This window comes from Priapulus caudatus, unplaced genomic scaffold (assembly GCF_000485595.1).
Source record: "Priapulus caudatus unplaced genomic scaffold, Priapulus_caudatus-5.0.1 Scaffold1121, whole genome shotgun sequence".
Classification (NCBI taxonomy): domain Eukaryota; kingdom Metazoa; phylum Priapulida; class Priapulimorpha; order Priapulimorphida; family Priapulidae; genus Priapulus; species Priapulus caudatus.
This window is the reverse complement of record NW_014578182.1, coordinates 12251-30310: the sequence shown is the minus strand read 5'-3', so window position 1 is coordinate 30310 and position 18060 is coordinate 12251. Positions and strand designations below refer to the sequence as shown.

General features: G+C 49.8%; 1 protein-coding gene across 1 annotated transcript; it reads left to right on the top strand.

Moving 5' to 3' along the window:
- Window positions 1-366: 366 nt before the first annotated feature.
- On the top strand, window positions 367-5271 carry LOC106815464 (protein Fe65 homolog). The gene is made up of 2 exons (XM_014819925.1): window positions 367-1083; window positions 1311-5271. The coding sequence occupies exon 2, from the start codon at window positions 1745-1747 to the stop codon at window positions 3764-3766; it is 2022 nt and encodes a 673-aa protein (XP_014675411.1). The 5' UTR covers window positions 367-1083; window positions 1311-1744; the 3' UTR covers window positions 3767-5271.
- Window positions 5272-18060: the final 12789 nt, after the last annotated feature.

The window sequence follows — 18060 nt, the reverse complement described above, 5'->3', positions numbered from 1 at the left end:
GTGTGTGTGTGTGTGTGCGTGCGTGCGTGCGTGCGTGCGTGCGTGTGTGTGAGCCTTTGCCCCTGCTGGCAAAACTCTGCCCTATCGCACAGTTCGTGTGTGTGTGTGTGTGTGTGAGCCTTTGCCCCTGCGTGCAAAACTCTGCCCTATCACACAGTTCGTCTGTGCGAATTAGCCTTTGCTCCTGCTGGCAAAAATCTCTGCCAACTTGTGCAGCGTACATAACTGGCGTTACGTGTGCTGTAGGCGGTGGCCGTGCGTGCGTGCGCGTGCGTCAGTGCAGTGGGATGCGTGACATGCAAGAGGCGGCGTCACTGGCTGCGGCTGCATCCGTTTCGCTGGGTTCCTGTGTGAAGAGAGAATTCGCGTGTGTGGGAGTACCAATCGACCAGCGGTCTTTTCCTAGTATTGGGCGAGATCGAGAAGATCACCCGCCCGCAGCGAGAGAGAGAGAGAGAAAGAAACACCGGGCTGGCGTGCGGGTACGTACGCGAGCCGAGGGAGAGCAGGCAGCCGGTGAATGGTTAACGATATACCGTATTGATCCGGCGTGCCTGAGCTGAGTCAGTGTCTCCTCGCTGCCAGACACGGGCGCGCTACGACGCGACGACGAAGGCTCGCGCTTAAGCCGTAGCCGTCTGCTCGCGCGAGTAATCGCCGCTGAGGAGTGTCTTGCTGTGTGGGAGTAGCAATCCGTGCGAGTCCGTCGTTCATGTGCGTAGCGGCAAGTACAACGCCGACGCATGATCTTGCCTCCCGCTGTCGCATAGATCTCTGCATCTAACTGCAGACGCACTGCGTGCTGCAGATATCCGTCGCAGGAATATCTGTAACTGCAGACTTCTTTTTCGAAGAGTCTGCGAGATATCTGTTACGAGTCTGCGAGCTCGAGAAAGCGTTGTTGTCTGATGTAGAGGAGGAAGTGTTTTTATGAACGGGAGTTTGTATGAGCGTGGCAAACAGTGCAGAGCCGGTGTAACGCCGAGTATTTCATCATAAGTCTGCTGAACGCGGTACTAGGTAAGCGGAAGTACAGCTGACCTAGATATTCACGGAAACCTAAAGGTGTGACAGCCAGGACAGGTACCGTTCGACGGGGATACTTTGACGGGAATGTTTAATCAGTTCTTGAATGTTTGGTATTTATTTGTAGGAGCGCATTCTTGCTTTGCTTTCATCCTGGACTCTACATATAGGTATCTAAAGAGGACATGCTGTTGGGAGGGTGATTGTTGCATCGTGGAGTATTCTGCGCCAGATGAGTGCGCAAGTCAACAATAATAAAATTACGTCTCTCTATCTCGTTGCAGAAATTCCGAGCGCATCTCGTCGTCGAACTGAGCAAAGTGTTTCAAGTCGAGATCCAGAAGTACCGTGCACTGCGCGGAGACGACCGCTAAAGCCGTGTTCGTGTGGAAAGCAGACCTACTCGCTATCGACTATCTACAGCAGACAGTGTTCCGCCCCATCAAGCAGCTTAACTATCTATTAAGCGTCTCTCTCTCAGTCTCTCCCTCTCTCCTACGTGCTTACTCTGTCTCTGTCTCTGTCATTGTCTGGGAACCTAAGGAGGAGACCCCAGCCTAAAAAGGAACGCACGCGAATCGGCAGGTTATCGAGCGTTGCTAACGGCAACAGCGGCGGCGCCGCGCGATTGAGCACGCCATCAATGCGGACGGACCGTGCGGCGGCGACGACAACGCTGGCCGCGGTGCCGTGAGCGCCACCTGCCCCGCGGCCCAGCATGAGTGCTGCCGACAGCAGCGACGCGTTCGCTGACAACAACCTCCCGATCAGTTTCTCGAACCCGAACTACCAGCTGGACGAGGCGCTGAGCGGCGGCGGCGGTGGCGGGGAGATGCGCTGCGCGGCGGACGACGGCGGCGAGATCGGCGACGACTACGACGACGCGGAGATCTACGAGGACGTCGACACGGGCACGTTCACGCGCGACTCGTCGGTGAAGAGCCGCCGCAGCTACAACCACATCGACCTGCCGTCGATGGGGCTTGACCTCACAGCAGACCCGACTGCAAACCTCCCGTCGACGCCCCACCTCAGCTCGCCGGACAGCGTTGCTGCGGGCGACAACGCCGACGAGCGCTTCCGGTGCTACCGTGGCATCGAGTCGAACCGCAACGAGGTCGACGAGACGACGGTTGCCGTCGACGACGGCAGCAGCACGGTGGGCGAGAACAATCTGAAGAACATTAGCGCAGATAGCAACGTCGGCGGTGACGCGGCCGACGAGGAGGAGAGCAGGAAGATCGAGTACGTGCGCGGGCCACGCAACGACGACATCTACGCCGTCGTCAATAAGAAGGTGAAGGCCCAGCTGGCGCACAGCAAGGAGACGGAGAGGGCCGTCTCTCCGAAGGAGGAGGACAGCACTGACAGGCAGCGAGAGGAGGGGGAGGACGAGGAGGAGAAGCAGCAGAAGGAGGAGAAGCTGCCTGCAGGCTGGGAGAAGCACGAGGATGCCGACGGCCCCTACTACTGGCACATCAAGAGCGGCACGATCCAGCGCGAGCCGCCGCCGCCGCAGCCATCCGCACCGCCCACACGCCCGCCCGCCGACGTCTCGCCCGCGCCCCCTGACGGCCGGCAGTCCGCCGAGACTGCAGCCGAACAGGAGGAGAAGCCCGCGGCAACGACGGAGGAGGAAGCGGCGGAGGAGGGCGAGGGGTCGCCGCCGCCGCGGCAGGTGCGCTTCGCCGTGCAGTCGCTTGGCTGGGTCGAGATCTCCGAGGACGACCTGACGCCGGAGCGCAGCAGCAAGGCGGTGTCGCGCTGCATCGTCGACCTGTCGCTCGGCCGCAACGTCGCGCTCGACGTCGTCGGTCGCTGGGGCGACGGCAAGGAGCTCTACATGGACCTCGACGACCACAGCCTGAAGCTGATCCACCCGCACGACCTTGCCGTGCTGCACGCGCAGCCGATCCACTCGATCCGCGTGTGGGGCGTCGGCCGCGACAACGGCCGCGACTTTGCGTACGTGGCGCGCGACCGCACGACGCGCGTGCACATGTGCCACGTGTTCCGCTGCGACTCGCCGGCGCGCACCATCGCCAACACGCTGCGCGACATCTGCAAGCGCATCATGATCGAGCGCAGCCTCGCGCACAACCTTGTCGCGCCGCCCGCTGCGGCGCCCCCTGGCGGCATCGTGCGGCGCGCGCGCCCGACCAACCTGCCGACGCAGAACCGGCGCGGCGTGCGGCCGGGCAGCGCGCCGCCGCAGTCGTTCCCGACGCCGATGGAGGAGCCGAAGAAGCAGATCCGCGCGCACTACCTCGGCGCGACGCAGGTCGCCCGGCCGATGGGCATCGAGGTGATCAACACGGCGATCGAGCGCATGATCCACATGTCGCCGCGCGAGATGTGGTCGCTCGCGAACGTCGCCGTCGCGCCGTCGGTGATCACGGTCGTCGACGCGGGGAACCCGGAGCGCGTGCTGCAGGAGTCGCGCGTGCGCTACCTGTCGTTCCTCGGCATCGGCCGCGAGGTCGAGTACTGCGCGTACATCATGCACACGGCGCAGGACCTCTTCATGGCGCACGTGTTCCACTGCGAGCCGTCGAGCGGCGCGCTCGCGAAGACGATCGAGGCGGCGTGCAAGCTGCGCTACCAGAAGTGCCTCGACGCACACGCGCGCGACCAGGAGGAGCAGACGCCGCCGACGACGCCCAAGAGCATCGGCATGGCGATCAAGGGCATGCTGGGCTCTCTCGCTGGCCGCAAGAAAAGTAGTGGCAACAGTAGCTAAGGGGCGCCGCGGCAGAGAGCGAACGAGGTGGCCTCTTGTTTGCGGTGCGGCGGGGGGGGGGGGGGGGGGGGGTCGTGTACTGCCCGAATGGAAGAGCCTCCTCCCCATGATGCATGTTGCCTACAGAGAGACTGCGCGTGCTCCGGCTCAGCCAGGAACATGGTTGCCGCACAACGCACGCTTGCCACCACCAGGAAAAGGTTGAAAGAGCCTGTTCAGAGAAATCAACAAGTTAACAATGGTCGTTTGACTGCGCTGCCGGACGCGGATACATAGGTGGCGTCGGCAGTCGCCTCACTAAGTGACGCTGCCTCATGTCTTGCGCGTCTCATGGAGAAAAATCGCTTAGCTTCTATAGAGTTGGTTTCTTTGCCCCATTTAACGAGTCCAAGGGTGCTGACCTGTGTTTGTTTGTGCAACATAAGACTGCGCTACACGTTTACGCAGTCACCACTAGAGGGCGGTGGCCTGCATCGTGCAGGAAGTAACCGGTGCGTATGTTTTTGCTGAGTACTCCAAACCCTCCATGTGTTTATGGTATAGATATCTTTGTGAGAGAGGTTTTTTCCAGGGGGCTTGAGTTCCGTCGTATTTTTACGTTTATGTCTAGGAAATTGTATTGCATTTGTACAGTGTACAATTTTCATAAGAAGAATCTTATTTTGCTATCGAGTTGCAGTAATATTTTCCGTTGGTGCTACGAAGCAACACATTAGGTATTTTTTGCCATTCGGCAGCTTGGAAAGTTGTAAGTGATCGGGATAAAATTATTATTATTATAAAGTGTGAGTGCTGTTCGAGAAGACTGTGTGTGTGTGTGTGTGTGTCTACATACTTACCAGACGTTGAGATGTTTAATTATTGATGTGGAACCCTCGAGGCTGTATTTAAAAGTTCGATGAATTCTGCCACTACACATAGTGGTTGTGTGCAGTTGGATGGATACTCGAGATGTACTCCTCTTCAAATATGGATGCGTGCATGTATACGCGTGCATACAGTGCCGACGTTGATTTGCCGACAATCTGATTATTCTTGAAGTTCGCATCAATAACTCACCACTGTACATTTCACTGCGTGTCGTTGCTATGTGCTCTCGCATACATAAGATCAGGAGTGAATAATAGAGATTCTTTTATTATTCACTCCTGATAAGATATAGATACGATCACGTCACTTTGCAAACGGATTTGCATTTGCAGCGTTGCGTATTTGTATCTAATACACGGATGGGCAATATACCTTATTATCCACGTGCTAATCGTAACACGTTGTTCGTGAAGATATATTCGCGTGTTATTTAAATTTTGACCCACACTTTCATTGATTCGTGTATAACAGTTGAACGTAGATGCCATTGTTCTTCCTATATAGGAGCACTAGCAAATTGTCCTCACTCCTGTTTCTGTGCATAGCGTATGTACGTGTAGATTCTTGCGCGCTGAATTTTCCGTGCATGTCGCGAAAGATGGGAGATTGCACTAGTAATAAATTTATTAGCCTTATCATGTTGTCTCACAGAAATTGCCTCCATAGTTCGTTGCGGCGGTCGGCGCGCTGCATGTGTTATGTACGTATTACGACAACGATTCGCGCAGTGTGCGACGGAGATCCATTTGCATGGATATATATGCAGTAATGGGATGCTAGGCGTTGATGAGGTGCCCCGTGCACATAATATACAAGTAACGGGTGTTTCTATTGCCCGCTCGCGCTCATTAGAGAGGCGGAAGGGCTCTCATAGTGATGGCGGCGATGTGGGTTTGCCGTCGCCGCGCGCCCCCCTGCGTGTGTTATTAGTAATCACTGTTAGATGCTTCACTGCAGTGATTACGAGAGGAAGCAGCGCATCATTGCGATGCTGCGCCAGGCGCTCGCATGACCCGGTATTACGTACGAAATACTGTCTGGGGAGCAGTCGCAGCTACAGTAGGTAAACGACAGCACCGCCATCACTAGCATCCTCATCCCCATCATCAGCAGCCGGCAAGCACTCAATAATCTAGTTCGTCTAGGTCTTGGCAGACTGATAGAACAAGCTGTCTTCTGTACAATGCTGGTGCAGACGCAGTGAGGAAGGCATTGTGAAATGCAATAAAATGGAATGCATTGCCAAACAAAACGGTGTGCGTGTACCCGTTACCCGTCCGCCTCTCAAACCTTCCAGCGACTATTGCTTTTATTGAATTCTCAGAAGCAGAAAGGGTTCCCCGGTATTTCAATACAGCGATCTCGTCACATATTTGTTTGTTTTATTTTCTATTATGGCGAATGCTATAATGACCCTCTGCTCCGTTGGGTATTGTACTCTTATCGCCGCCTTTTATAAATATTGCGGAATATTCATAAATAATCACATTAATTCACATACGGCAGACTGCACGTGGACACGTATGAAGTGATTACATACAGACAGGTTTACTGAACAGCAGCGTTTGAGCTGCCCTCGTTTGGTTAGCAGTTGAATTTCATTCAAAATCACCAGGGAAATCGCAGCTTTGATTCGAATGCAGAGGTGCTAGGTATTGTAAAAGCAACACAACTGTATGTTCGATTGCAAAAGGATGGTTGAAAACGTGATGATATTTAACGATACTCAGTTTATCTTACCCAAGTTTGGATATAGAATTGCCGATTATGATGTCCGCGTGTAGGCTGCCCTTTGTATCGATCTTGTTTTCGTGACCGAAGAAAATGCATAATAATGACATCTGTTTATTCCTTTTCACTGGCGAGTTTCAATTATCATCAACCCCCATCACCTACCTGGCTACTTACCGCCCTGCCTGCCAGCCATCCAAGCCAAAACCTACTTACCTACATACATACCTACCTGGCTACCTGCCTGCCTACCTGCCTGCCTGCCTGCCTGCCTGCCTGCGTGCCTGCCTGCCTGCCTGCGTGCCTGCCTGCCTGCCTGTCAGCCTTCCTACCTACCTCTACCTGCCTACCTGAAGTATGATTTCAGTGTAACTGGAAACACGCGCATCATTTTGCTTGGCCTCAGCTGAGACAGCGTGTGAGGTTTGCTGCTGTAACTGTCGTGCAGCGTATAGGTGTCGTGCAGCAGCGGGTGTCGGTGAGCGACATCCACCCGACGTCAGATTCTGTTCATCACAGCTCGCATTCATCGTCGCTATTATTGCTCAGGTTTACGTCGTCTTTGTGTGCATCGTTTACGTCCGGCCTGGTGTGCAATGAGCTTACAAGCAGGGTGCGTGTAGAATTGTTGAGAGCGTCGCTCGCACGTTGTGCCCACGGTTCCTCCGCCGGGTTTGTCACTTTGGCGGTGTCTTGTTCAGTGTTTTGGCGCCTGGGGTGTTCCAGTGCAGTCCAGATCGCAAGGGAAGCGAGAGTAGGAGTGAGGTGTGTGTGGGGGGGGGGGGGTAACACGTCCAAGATTTCTACGCATCTTAGCTAGTGGTGAACACCACAAAACCGCTGCTGCATATATATATATATATATATATATATATATATATATATATATATATTCTACAATCGAATCCCAACACAGACAGGAAGGCTGCTCTGCTCATCAATTGCTGAGGCGTGCATTTATTCTGCAAATATAATTACGTTCGCTCTTGCGTGCGCTGCAATTGTCGGCGAGGTGAAGGCTGCGGACTGTATGACGTCATTTATCTGTACAATGGGCGCATGCGCACCGCTGTACCTATGTGTCTTCGCTGTTTACTCTCCAACTGCTCATGTCACACTGTTTCCCAGTTATGGTTCTTCTATATAAAAAGGAAGTTAGATTGTCTACATTAGAATGTGGCCGTCCGCCGATAACGTAAGACGTGTTCAGTTACACTGTAACTATACTCGCGAGCTATTGCTACGTTCTGGTTATTCCGTACAAGAAACTGAGAACGGTTTAATGTGTATAATAAGAATTACGTCTCTATTTCATCGTATCTCACTTCTACGTCGCGTTACGGTATAGTACTAGATTTCGTCACTTTGTCATGAAAGTAGGGCCATAGATCGAAAACACAAGATCGTGTACTGTATATATATATGGTAAAGTGGTGGTAGGCGGCAGACGCGATTGATTGACGACACGCGCGTACACCCACGCATGCACGCACGCACACCCACGCAATGCACGCACGCGCGGGCACGGGTCGCTGAAAATATAATTATGAGGGTACCATGACTGCCGTTCCATGCCCACCTTGCAGAAACTATTTCAATTATTGATTATATGTAGGCCTATCGTGACAGATTTCGAATCCTGCATGTAAAAATATGTACGACCTCGACTGTGGGGCAATTCCCGAAGAGTTCCGAGTCGTAGACTTGCATACTGTAGATCCGGTACTTTGTCATTTAACTTGTAGTGTGGTTCTAATAGAATCTGCTATTACACTGTAATCACCTGTAATAATCCTGTCATACTCGGAGGGCATATGTGTAGACACTGATAATAATCGAGCGTCTTTAGATAATTTCCGGCTTTGTGTGTTCTAGATTTGTATAGCGCGCGTGTTTTGATTCGAACGGCTTTTGTGAGAGGTTTCAGTGATAATAAACTACTACGTTGCTCGCCATATAGAAAACTAGTTCAATTTTTAATCTGCTGTCCGAGTCGGGCGTGAGTCATGCAATGATGTGACGTCATTATCGGGAGCACCTGCCATTCTATATAGACGCCGTTATTATAACCTCGAAAGAGGGATGTGTGTGTGTGTGTGTGTGTGTGTGTGTGCGTGCGTGCGTGCGTGCGTGTGTGTGTGCATGTTTAACGTGGGGAATTGTTTACCTGCCAATGGCGCGCGCGGGTTAGCTCGCCTCACGGACGCCACTGCTGCCTGCATGCATGGTTGCCCCTCACTCGTCGCTATGCAACGCACAACCCATCATTCACAAGCTGCCCACACACGGGGCGTACACGGCAGCAGCGGCGTCGGCGTTCTCCGTCAGAATTCCCGGCATGCACCGGGCGCCGATGACTCATCGCGTAGTCTCGGCCGACTTTACTCTCCGTCGACTTGCGGCGCTGAGCGGAGATGGATCGATCACTCTCCTTTGTCGGCAGTGAAAACAGGGAAAATCGCCGCGAATGTGTCGTGGTGGAGTTGGCTGTTGTTCCTTTAGGCTGTTCGCCGCCGCAAGCCTGAAACGCGCGACCTACTATTTGCGGTTACGGTTCCTTCCCCCTATCTCCGCCTTCCTTGATTGCACTGACGGTTCCTTCCCCCTATCTCCCCCTCCTTGATTGCACTGACGGTTCCTTCCCCCTATCTCCCCTCTTGATTGCACTGACGGTTCTTCCGCTATCTCCCCCCTTTGATTGCACTGCCGTTCCCTTCCCCCTATCTCCCCCTCCTTGATTGCGCTGACGGTTCCTTCCACCTATCTCCCCTCCTTGATTGCACTGACGGTTCCTTCCCCCTATCTTCCCCTCCTTGATTGCGCTGACGGTTTTTTCCACCTATCTCCCCTCCTTGATTGCACTGCCGGTTCCTTCTCCTATCTCCCCCCTCTTTGATTGCACTGCCGGTTCCTTCCCCCTATCTCCCCTCCTTGATTGCGCTGACGGTTCCTTTCTCCTATCTCTCCTCTTTAATTGCGCTGACGGTTCTTCCCCCTATCTCCCCTCCTTGATTGCACTGACGGTTCCTTCCCCCTCTCCCGCTGCCTTGATTGCAACTGATGGTTCCTTCCCCCTATCTTCCCTCCTTGAATTGCGCTGAACGGTTCCTTTCTCCTATCTCCTCCTCCTTAATTGCGCTGACGGTTCCTTCCCCCTATCTCCCCTCCTTGATTGCACTGACGGTTCCTTCCCCCTATCTTCCCCTCCTTGATTGCACTGACGGTTCCTTCCCCCTATCTTCCCTCCTTGATTCGGCTGACGGTTCCTTCCCCTATCTCCCCCTCCTTGATTGCGCTGACGGTTCCTTCCCCCTATCTCCCCCTCCTTGATTGCACTGACGGTTCCTTCCCCCTATCTCCCCCTCCTTGATTGCGCTGACGGTTCCTTCCCCTATCTCCCCCCTCTTTGATTGCGCTGACGGTTCCTCCCCCCTATCTCCCCCTCCTTGATTGCGATCTGACGGTTTCCTTCCCCCTATCTTCCCCTCCTTGATTGCGCTGACGGTCCTTTCCCCTATCTTCCCTCCTTGATTGCACTGACGGTTTCTTCCCCCTATCTCCCCCTCCTTGATTGCCGCTGACCGGTTCCTCCCCCCCCCTATCTCCCCCTCCTTGATTTCGCTGCCGGTTCCTTCCCCTATCTCCCCTTCTTTGATTGAACTGCCGGTTCATTCCCCCTATCTTCCCCTCCTTGATTGCACTGACGGTTCCTTCCCCCTATCTCCCCCTCCTTAATTGCACTGACGGTTTCTTCCCCTAATCTTCCCCTCCTTGATTGCGCTGACGGTTCCTCCCCCCTATCTCCCCCTCCTTGATTGCGCTGACGGTTCCTCCCCCCCCCCTATCTCCCCCTCCTTGATTGCGTGCTGACGGTTCCTCCCCCTATCTCGTCCAGCCCTCCTTGATTGCACTGACGGTTCTTCCCCCCCCTAATCTCCCCCTCCTTGATTGCGCTGACGGTTCCTCCCCCCCCTATCTTCCCCTCCTGATTGCGCTGACGGTTTTTCGTCGATCGACTCGGGTGACAGGAATCGGTGTTCGGGTGATATAGTTTACGACGCGTTGATCCCCCAGTGGGCTCCTCGTTAATGGTTGGCCACGGTGGACAAAAATACATATTTATGGTCACCATAATATCGACCAATGGAAGCGAGGATTATAGTGCCCGGATATAATCGAAGCCAATCAAATCAAAGGAATTATGTCCACCATAAATAACTTCCGTCCCCGTTTTACAATTGGCATAATGTATTGGACTGGTATCGCCTCACGCTCTGCTACACAATGTACACGCTCTGCGACGACAGTTGCCGCCGGAACCAGTCTAGCCGGACGTGAAAATCTTCAGCGGGCGCAGACCATAGCATATTTCGCAAGCGCCCTAGCACTGACATTTACATTGTATAAGCCACCACCAGACAAATCGACGTCAGACGTCAACTAACGGGCCCGGCACGGAAGTTATCTCCCCTCATGGGGCCACATACACTCATCCTTTTGATTTGATCTGGCTCCCCATCCGACCTTATCCATCAACCCGCAAATCGCGGCACATCCATAGCACTACTATCGACCATTGGTCGATTTGGAACCATCAAATATGATTTATCGCTCGACCCATCTAATACTGCCCCCCAGTCATCGAGTATTCTTGATTTCTTGATTCCACCTGTGGCCAACCAGTAATGGTTGGCCACAGTGAGCCCCACAAAATCAAACGGGGACGGAGATTATTTATGCTGGACATAATTTCTTTGATTTGATTGTGCTTCGAATTATATCCGGGCATATATCACCTCGCTTCCATTGCGTCGATTTATGGTGATACCAATATGATTATAGTGACATTAATATGCAGTCATGTATTCTTGATTTTTGCTCCCTATGTGGCCAACCATTATCGTTACCATCCCGTGAGCTGTGTGAGGGCGCGCGAGCTTACCAGCACGAAGCGACTTATCGACAGCCCGTGTAAATAAATATGCGTTCGCCGTGCTTGGGTGCAATAGACAGCAGTGTTATCGCCCGACGTTTATTACAATCGCCGTGTAAAGTCTAGAGCTTTTGTATAATCGCTCGTTTCATCGTTCGTTCATTCATTCATTCATTTATTTGTTCTTCAGTTTAATTGGGAGTTCATTAATTTTGTCGTTCGTTCGTTCATTGTTTTATTCGTTCGTTTAGTAAATAATTTTATTTATTTATTTGTTCGTGTATTAATTCGGTGTGTCGCTCTCTCGCTCTTCCATTCGTTCGTTAAACCATTTACTTATTCCTTCGTTCGTTCGGTTGAACACCCTGTTCATTTGGTCACTCGTTCATCTTATATGTAGCATGGCGGTATTATGATGTCAATTGATTTGTTATTGCACCCGCGCCTTAACAAACGTCCGTTACAAAAGTTTAGTGTTTTGAGCGTGCCTACTCAACGCATATCCATTTTAGTTTACGAAGTTCGACGTCCTGATTTGATAGTCTAGAGCTGTATCACATTTATTCTGAAAATTATGGAAAGAAGACATTTTTGGTATCAAATCTGGGTTTCATATGTTCCTCCAAACCGTAGAGAATTTTTGAGGAGCCCAAATAATTTGACCACCGGGAAAACACCCCCCCCTATGGGCCCGCGGTTAAGGGACCGAAACGTTATTTGCCATATCTTTTGCCCTTCTTTGGTTCGATTTGAACAAAGTTAGAGTCGGATTTAGGCGTTTTATAACATTAAGGAATCGATTGGAGCGTGGTTTTGAACTAAATTTGTTAAAAGGTCCACGAGAGACATATCGTTCCTTCCGGGCGTTCACGTCGCGGGCCCGAAATGGGTTTTTACATATCTCGGCTTATTTTCTAACAAAGTTAGAGTCATTTTGGAGTTTTGAGGTCAAAGATATTATCTAGATACAATGATAGCACTTTCAGATGCCTGGAATTCGGTTTCGCTTGGTAGTAGCCTACACGTAAGTCAAAATCTGACAGCTGAACAGTCCGCGAATCGTCCTCTCGGTCACATTCGTTAACTTACACAGCCCACATGACTGCATATCATCTTACAATTAGTGATTTGTGCACTGTCATCGGTGCAAGGTGCAGAAAGAAAGGCACCATGACATTGGTGTATTAGCGCATTTGATAACTGGCGAGCTTGAGTCACGATCTCGGAGGTTTGGTCTTGCTGCTCGTTCCGTGGTCCATGATGTGAAGTTGGTTTGATGAGTTTCTATCCAAATTTCAAGAGGGAGGGACTGGGGATATGAAGTAGGTGTTTCCAACCCATCCTGCGTAATAGGCGCTGCGACGTACCGCCAGTCTGAGATCCAATAAGGTGGGCAGGTCCTATTAACTTATCAGAAACCTGAGGCGCCAGAACTATTGCAGAACCGCGCAGTTCATTGAGATCTTGGTACACAGCCTCTTTGAGCTATACATAGACACAAAATCCTACAAGTATCTTTTCTGATGCTGGAGGATGCTTGTTTGCTGGGTACCAGCCTGTTGTTTAATACTCCTCGGTCAGTTCATCCTCATCGAGCATTATCCATTGCAGGTAAACGCCCACTCTTCTTGGTCAGCTTGTAGAAAGAGCAGTTCGAATCGGCGCCAAGTGAAGGGCATTGAAGAATGGCAAGTGTAAGCAGAGTCCTCCCCTAAGTGATCATAACAACATATGACATGAATGTTTTCCTGTCTTTCACGAGCGTTAAAATCAACATGAGCTCAAGATCAGGGTCCGATCCTCGAGGAAGAGGGGCATATACAGGCGAGAGAGAATGACATCGACGTCGCGATCAACTGTCCGTTAAAGTCAATCGCTCGATAACCTATGCCAATCATGTCAATTACATGGACACCTCGCTGTTGTCCGCTTGCCTTCTAGGCTTTCCAGTCTTGGCATGTATATAGTCTGTTCACAACCAGCATTTGTCTAGAAAGCATTTCCGCAAGACCTATTAGTGACACACGAAATCTTTCTTCCAGGACACAGGAGCGATGGGTTCAAACTTTCCACATAGTGCATTAAGTCTGGTTCTTGTTCTGATCATCTGTGAGAAAGGATTTGTGACAGTGCTATCACATAAATTAACTTGCTGTCTTGAACGCTTTGACTTCCTTCGCGAGCGGGTGGGCTGTTGATGCTTAACGGTTATACTGTCTGCATAAATAAGTGAATTCGAGACGCGCCCAGGCGTGTGGCGAGTGTTTTCAATGCTACTGCGAAGCCACATGGAGACAAAGTTCATTGAAGGCATTGACCGCCCTGTGGGGACTGCGAGCCTGGCGCTCGGATGAATTCACTGAAGAGGTCAGCACACGGACACTTTGACCTTTGTTGGACTGGTGTAACTTGCATTTTCGGTGATGTCTAGACCAAAATTTGTGACTTTTGAGACTGTGATAAGGGGATCCATCTTTTTGATGAAGGCACTCAGGTAATCCGGTTATCTCGCCCCTCGAAAAGTTTCGTTTGTCCTCGCATTCAGCGTTGCTTGCAAGCATCTCTGCAATTTCGTTGAGAACAGGTTGCTGCGGTGACCTGATGCGAGGGTTTCTCCAATCCGAACATAGCACGGCCACTGCTGGAATGGAAGGCGTTCAGAATGTTTCTTATTCATTCATTTGATAACATTTTCAACACTTCATAGACAAATCTGTGCGAAACGAAACTCATATAACTGCTTCACTGCCAATTGTGGAACATATTCTGCATCATCGACAATGACTCTGGGGAGATATCAGGAGGAATATTCAGTTTCCAAACAATGTCTTGAGGTAATGTGGTATGAAAAAGAATATACTTACTGGAACCTTTCGACAGTCCTGATCATGAAACTTGCGGAGATAAAGGAAGAGGTGATCTTCCTGTGTGACCTTGACTAATTGTAGGCCCCTTATTGCAGACAAATCATTGCTGAAATTTCTGGCAGCAGAGTCAAGCTTACGAAGATATTCTTGTCCTCGGTCGATTACGAGCAGATCAATGTACCCAGCGGTTGATTTGATTTTCTTTGTGGTGTTTCTGTGGCTTGCGTCGCACCGGGCTATACTTAGAGATGCATTGACTTAGCGATTTAATGGAGCTAACCCCTCACTCAGATTATCGTCCAGCCCTGTTCTTGAGAGTGTGGATGGAAACTCCTTATGCAGAACCACGACCCCACATTCAATAGGAACCACGGACGCACAGACCAAACTCGAGATCGGTGACTGGCATTTGCGCTGCCGAACATTCAAGTGCCATCATGCAAAGGAGCTAAGAAACAATGTCATCCTGGCTTTCTTATCGCCTTGCACAGAAGCTGCACAATTCTGAATAAGTGAAACATCTGTACGAGGATGATAATGCAGTTCAGTGTGGGCGTGTGTATGTAACAAGTGACCAAGAGGACGCTGCGGCTGTCAGGTCTGTCAGATTTTGATATACATTGTACTACACCAGGGTGAAACCAAATTCCGGACGTCTGAAAGTGTATCATCGTGATCTAATAAATCCTTTGACCTCAAAACCCCAAAATTGAAACTTTTGAGAAAAATAAGCCGGATTGTAAAAACGCCATTCGGCCCACGGTGAACCCCGAAAGGAACGAGTATCATCGTGACCATTTAACAAATTTAGCGTTTCCAAACACCGTCAATCGATCACTTGGATGTTTAAAACCGCCTAAATCGACCTCAAACTTTGTTCAAATCGCACGAAAGAAGGCAAAGATATGGGCAAATAACAGTTTTCGGGGTCCCTTACCGGGCCCAAGTAGGGGGGGGTGGGGGGTGTTCCCAGGGGTCAAATGTTTATGGGCTCCTCAAAAACATTCGTAGTTGAAAAGACTATGAACCCATATTTGACCTTAAAATGTCTTTCATATAATTGCCAGAGTTGGGCTCTATTACGTGTCATGAAGCCTCGCTGATATGAAGAGAAATCTTGTAGCGCCTGTCAGACTACTTGTGGTATGAAGGTGACTTTGGCTGACGAAGCAAACGCGTTACGCTGAAGGGGAGCTTTTTGTAACGACATTTTGTAAGCGCGGGTTGCAATAACAATACCAATTGACATCATAATACACGCCATGCTACATATATAAACGAGTGACCAAATGAACAGGGTGTTCAACCGAAGGAACGAAGGAATAACTAAATGGTTTAACGAACGAATGGAAGAGCGAGAGAGCGACACACCGAATTAATACACAAACAATAAATAAATAAAATTATTACTAACGATTTATTAAACGAACGAATAAAACAATAAACGAACGAACGGCCAAATTTGGCAACAACTTGTACCCATAAAACAACTATAATCGAGAGGAAGGTAATGGTAACGGTTCGTGCCGCGGCACATGGGTGGCTGGGACGGCGGTGATGCACTATGAGGGCGACCTACGTCTATACTAAATAGACATTTACGTCTGCCTTCGGTCGGCGGTCGACTTCTCACCAAGTCGATCCCTTCATAGACCACAATTAAAGGACTATCGTGGCCTATGTGGTTCTCGTGAGGGTGTGCCGAATCTTCCAGAGGTGTGATATACATTGCTACACTGCTATACATCAACAAAATTGTTTTACTGCGGTAAAGCTAAATCATCAGACACCATGTTCGGAATTAATTATCTTTACTGTAGTAAAAGCACACCACTGGCCAATGTACTGAGAATTAACTATTTCTACCACGAAAGAATATTTAATTTCGAGTACTGCGTACAGTCAATACATGCATCTAGTTTTAGCGGGATAAAATGAGTCGGTGCAACTGCGCAAAGTATGCCCAGTGTAATTTTGCGAGAGATATTGCCCTAGAATTATTTGACGGTTATAGCCTACTTCGTTAAAGCTAATCAGGGTTTTATCATTAGGCTTATTCATTATGTTTTTGCTTTGCAGCAATGTATCTGTAAATAAATTAAAATACAGTTATTGACTTTTATTCTTAGTAGCGCACGTTGTATTTTTTTCTTGCCAAATACCACCATTATAGATATCCTATGACGCACACGCCCACACGTACGTACACACACGACCCGCATATAATATATATTATATCAAGAGCGTATAAAGAAGGTTTCTTTATACGCTCTTGATTATGTAATTCCGCTACTCAATAATATCTGGCTTATGGCTTCCGGTAAATCAATAATACGTAGAGAGGGCGCCACATCCTAACAGACCATATGTTGGAATTTTACGCTTTAGGCGGAATTCGCTAGTAGCCCAGATAAGTCTAGGCAGCAGTTCTGAATTACCATCATAGAAAATCAATTAAAAATACTCAGAACGGTTTAATGCATACACAAAATGTACTTTTTGATGCTAAATAATCACACATTCGTAATTCAGATTTCACTCGAAACTTTTGCCATCGCCGTCATGCAAATTTCCAGCAGGTTTTCCAGATCCCGTTTCACGCACAAACACACTGGCCCGGTACCATCACGGCTACATCACTTGGCACCTGGCATAAATTGTTTACAAGCTCAATTTCACTTTCACGTTTTCTAGACGGCAGTAATGCATCTACCTTCATGTACAATACAGATCAATGCCGAACATTGCCAGAAAAGAAGTCTTTTAACTTAGACGAATCAATGCAATGTAATTAAGCAATGTAATGGTAAGCAATTAGTGGAAGGCTACTGTTGGGTGCCACAATGGGGCGCTGGCCGCGATAGCGGCAGCGGCGTCACTAGGGTTGGTGTCACATGGTGCGGTAACTCATGGTGTCACCCCCATGGACCTCCTCCCGTACCAGACCATACAGAATCCTTAGTAATGTTTTTACACTGGATAGCGGTACCAGTCTGCGAACATACAGGACAAGCCAGAGTACGAATGTCAATATCGACATGCGTGCTCTGGTATAACGCGCTACATGACCTTCGCAGTGTGGAGTGAATCCAGGAGAATGCCTCGATCTTCCTCGGGCAGGATTCCTGTTGTAATATTGTTTTTATAAAGTCGCTGATGAAGATCACGTGTTCTCATTATAGTGTGGAAACATTTTGTGTGATATTACTTGGATTTTCTTACTAGGTTCACGATTTTGTTTTGACTCTGGCCAATGGCAGATAGGCCCCCAACGGCTTTTCTCGCCGACTGCTAATGATATATGGTGCGATAATTTACTGCAATTTAGACGTCACCAGGTGTCGACGTCAACCAGTTATCTCACTAATATAAGATACAATATATAATACACGCAATGGCCGCAATAAGAATGAGCAGCAAAACGTAACATAATGTATCTCACTTCCACGTCGCGTTACGGTATAGTGCTAGATTTCGTCACTTTGTCATGAAAGTAGGGCCATAGTTCGAGAACACAAGATCGTGTACTGTATATTTATGGTAAAGTGGTGGTAGCGGCAGAGCGATTGATTGGTTAATTGACGACACGCGCGTACACCCACGCACGCACGCGCGTACACCCACGCATGCACGCACGTACACCCACGCATGCACGCACGTACACCCACGCATGCACGCACGCGCGGGCACGCGGTCGCTGAAAATATAATTATGAGGTTACCATGAACTGCGTTCCATGGCCCACCTTGCAGAAACTATTTCAATTATTGATTATATGTAGGCCTATCGTGACAGATTTCGAATCCTGCATGTAAAAATATGTACGACCTCGACTGTGGGGCAATTTCCCGAAGAGTTCCGAGTCGTAGACTTGCATACTGTAGATCCGGTAC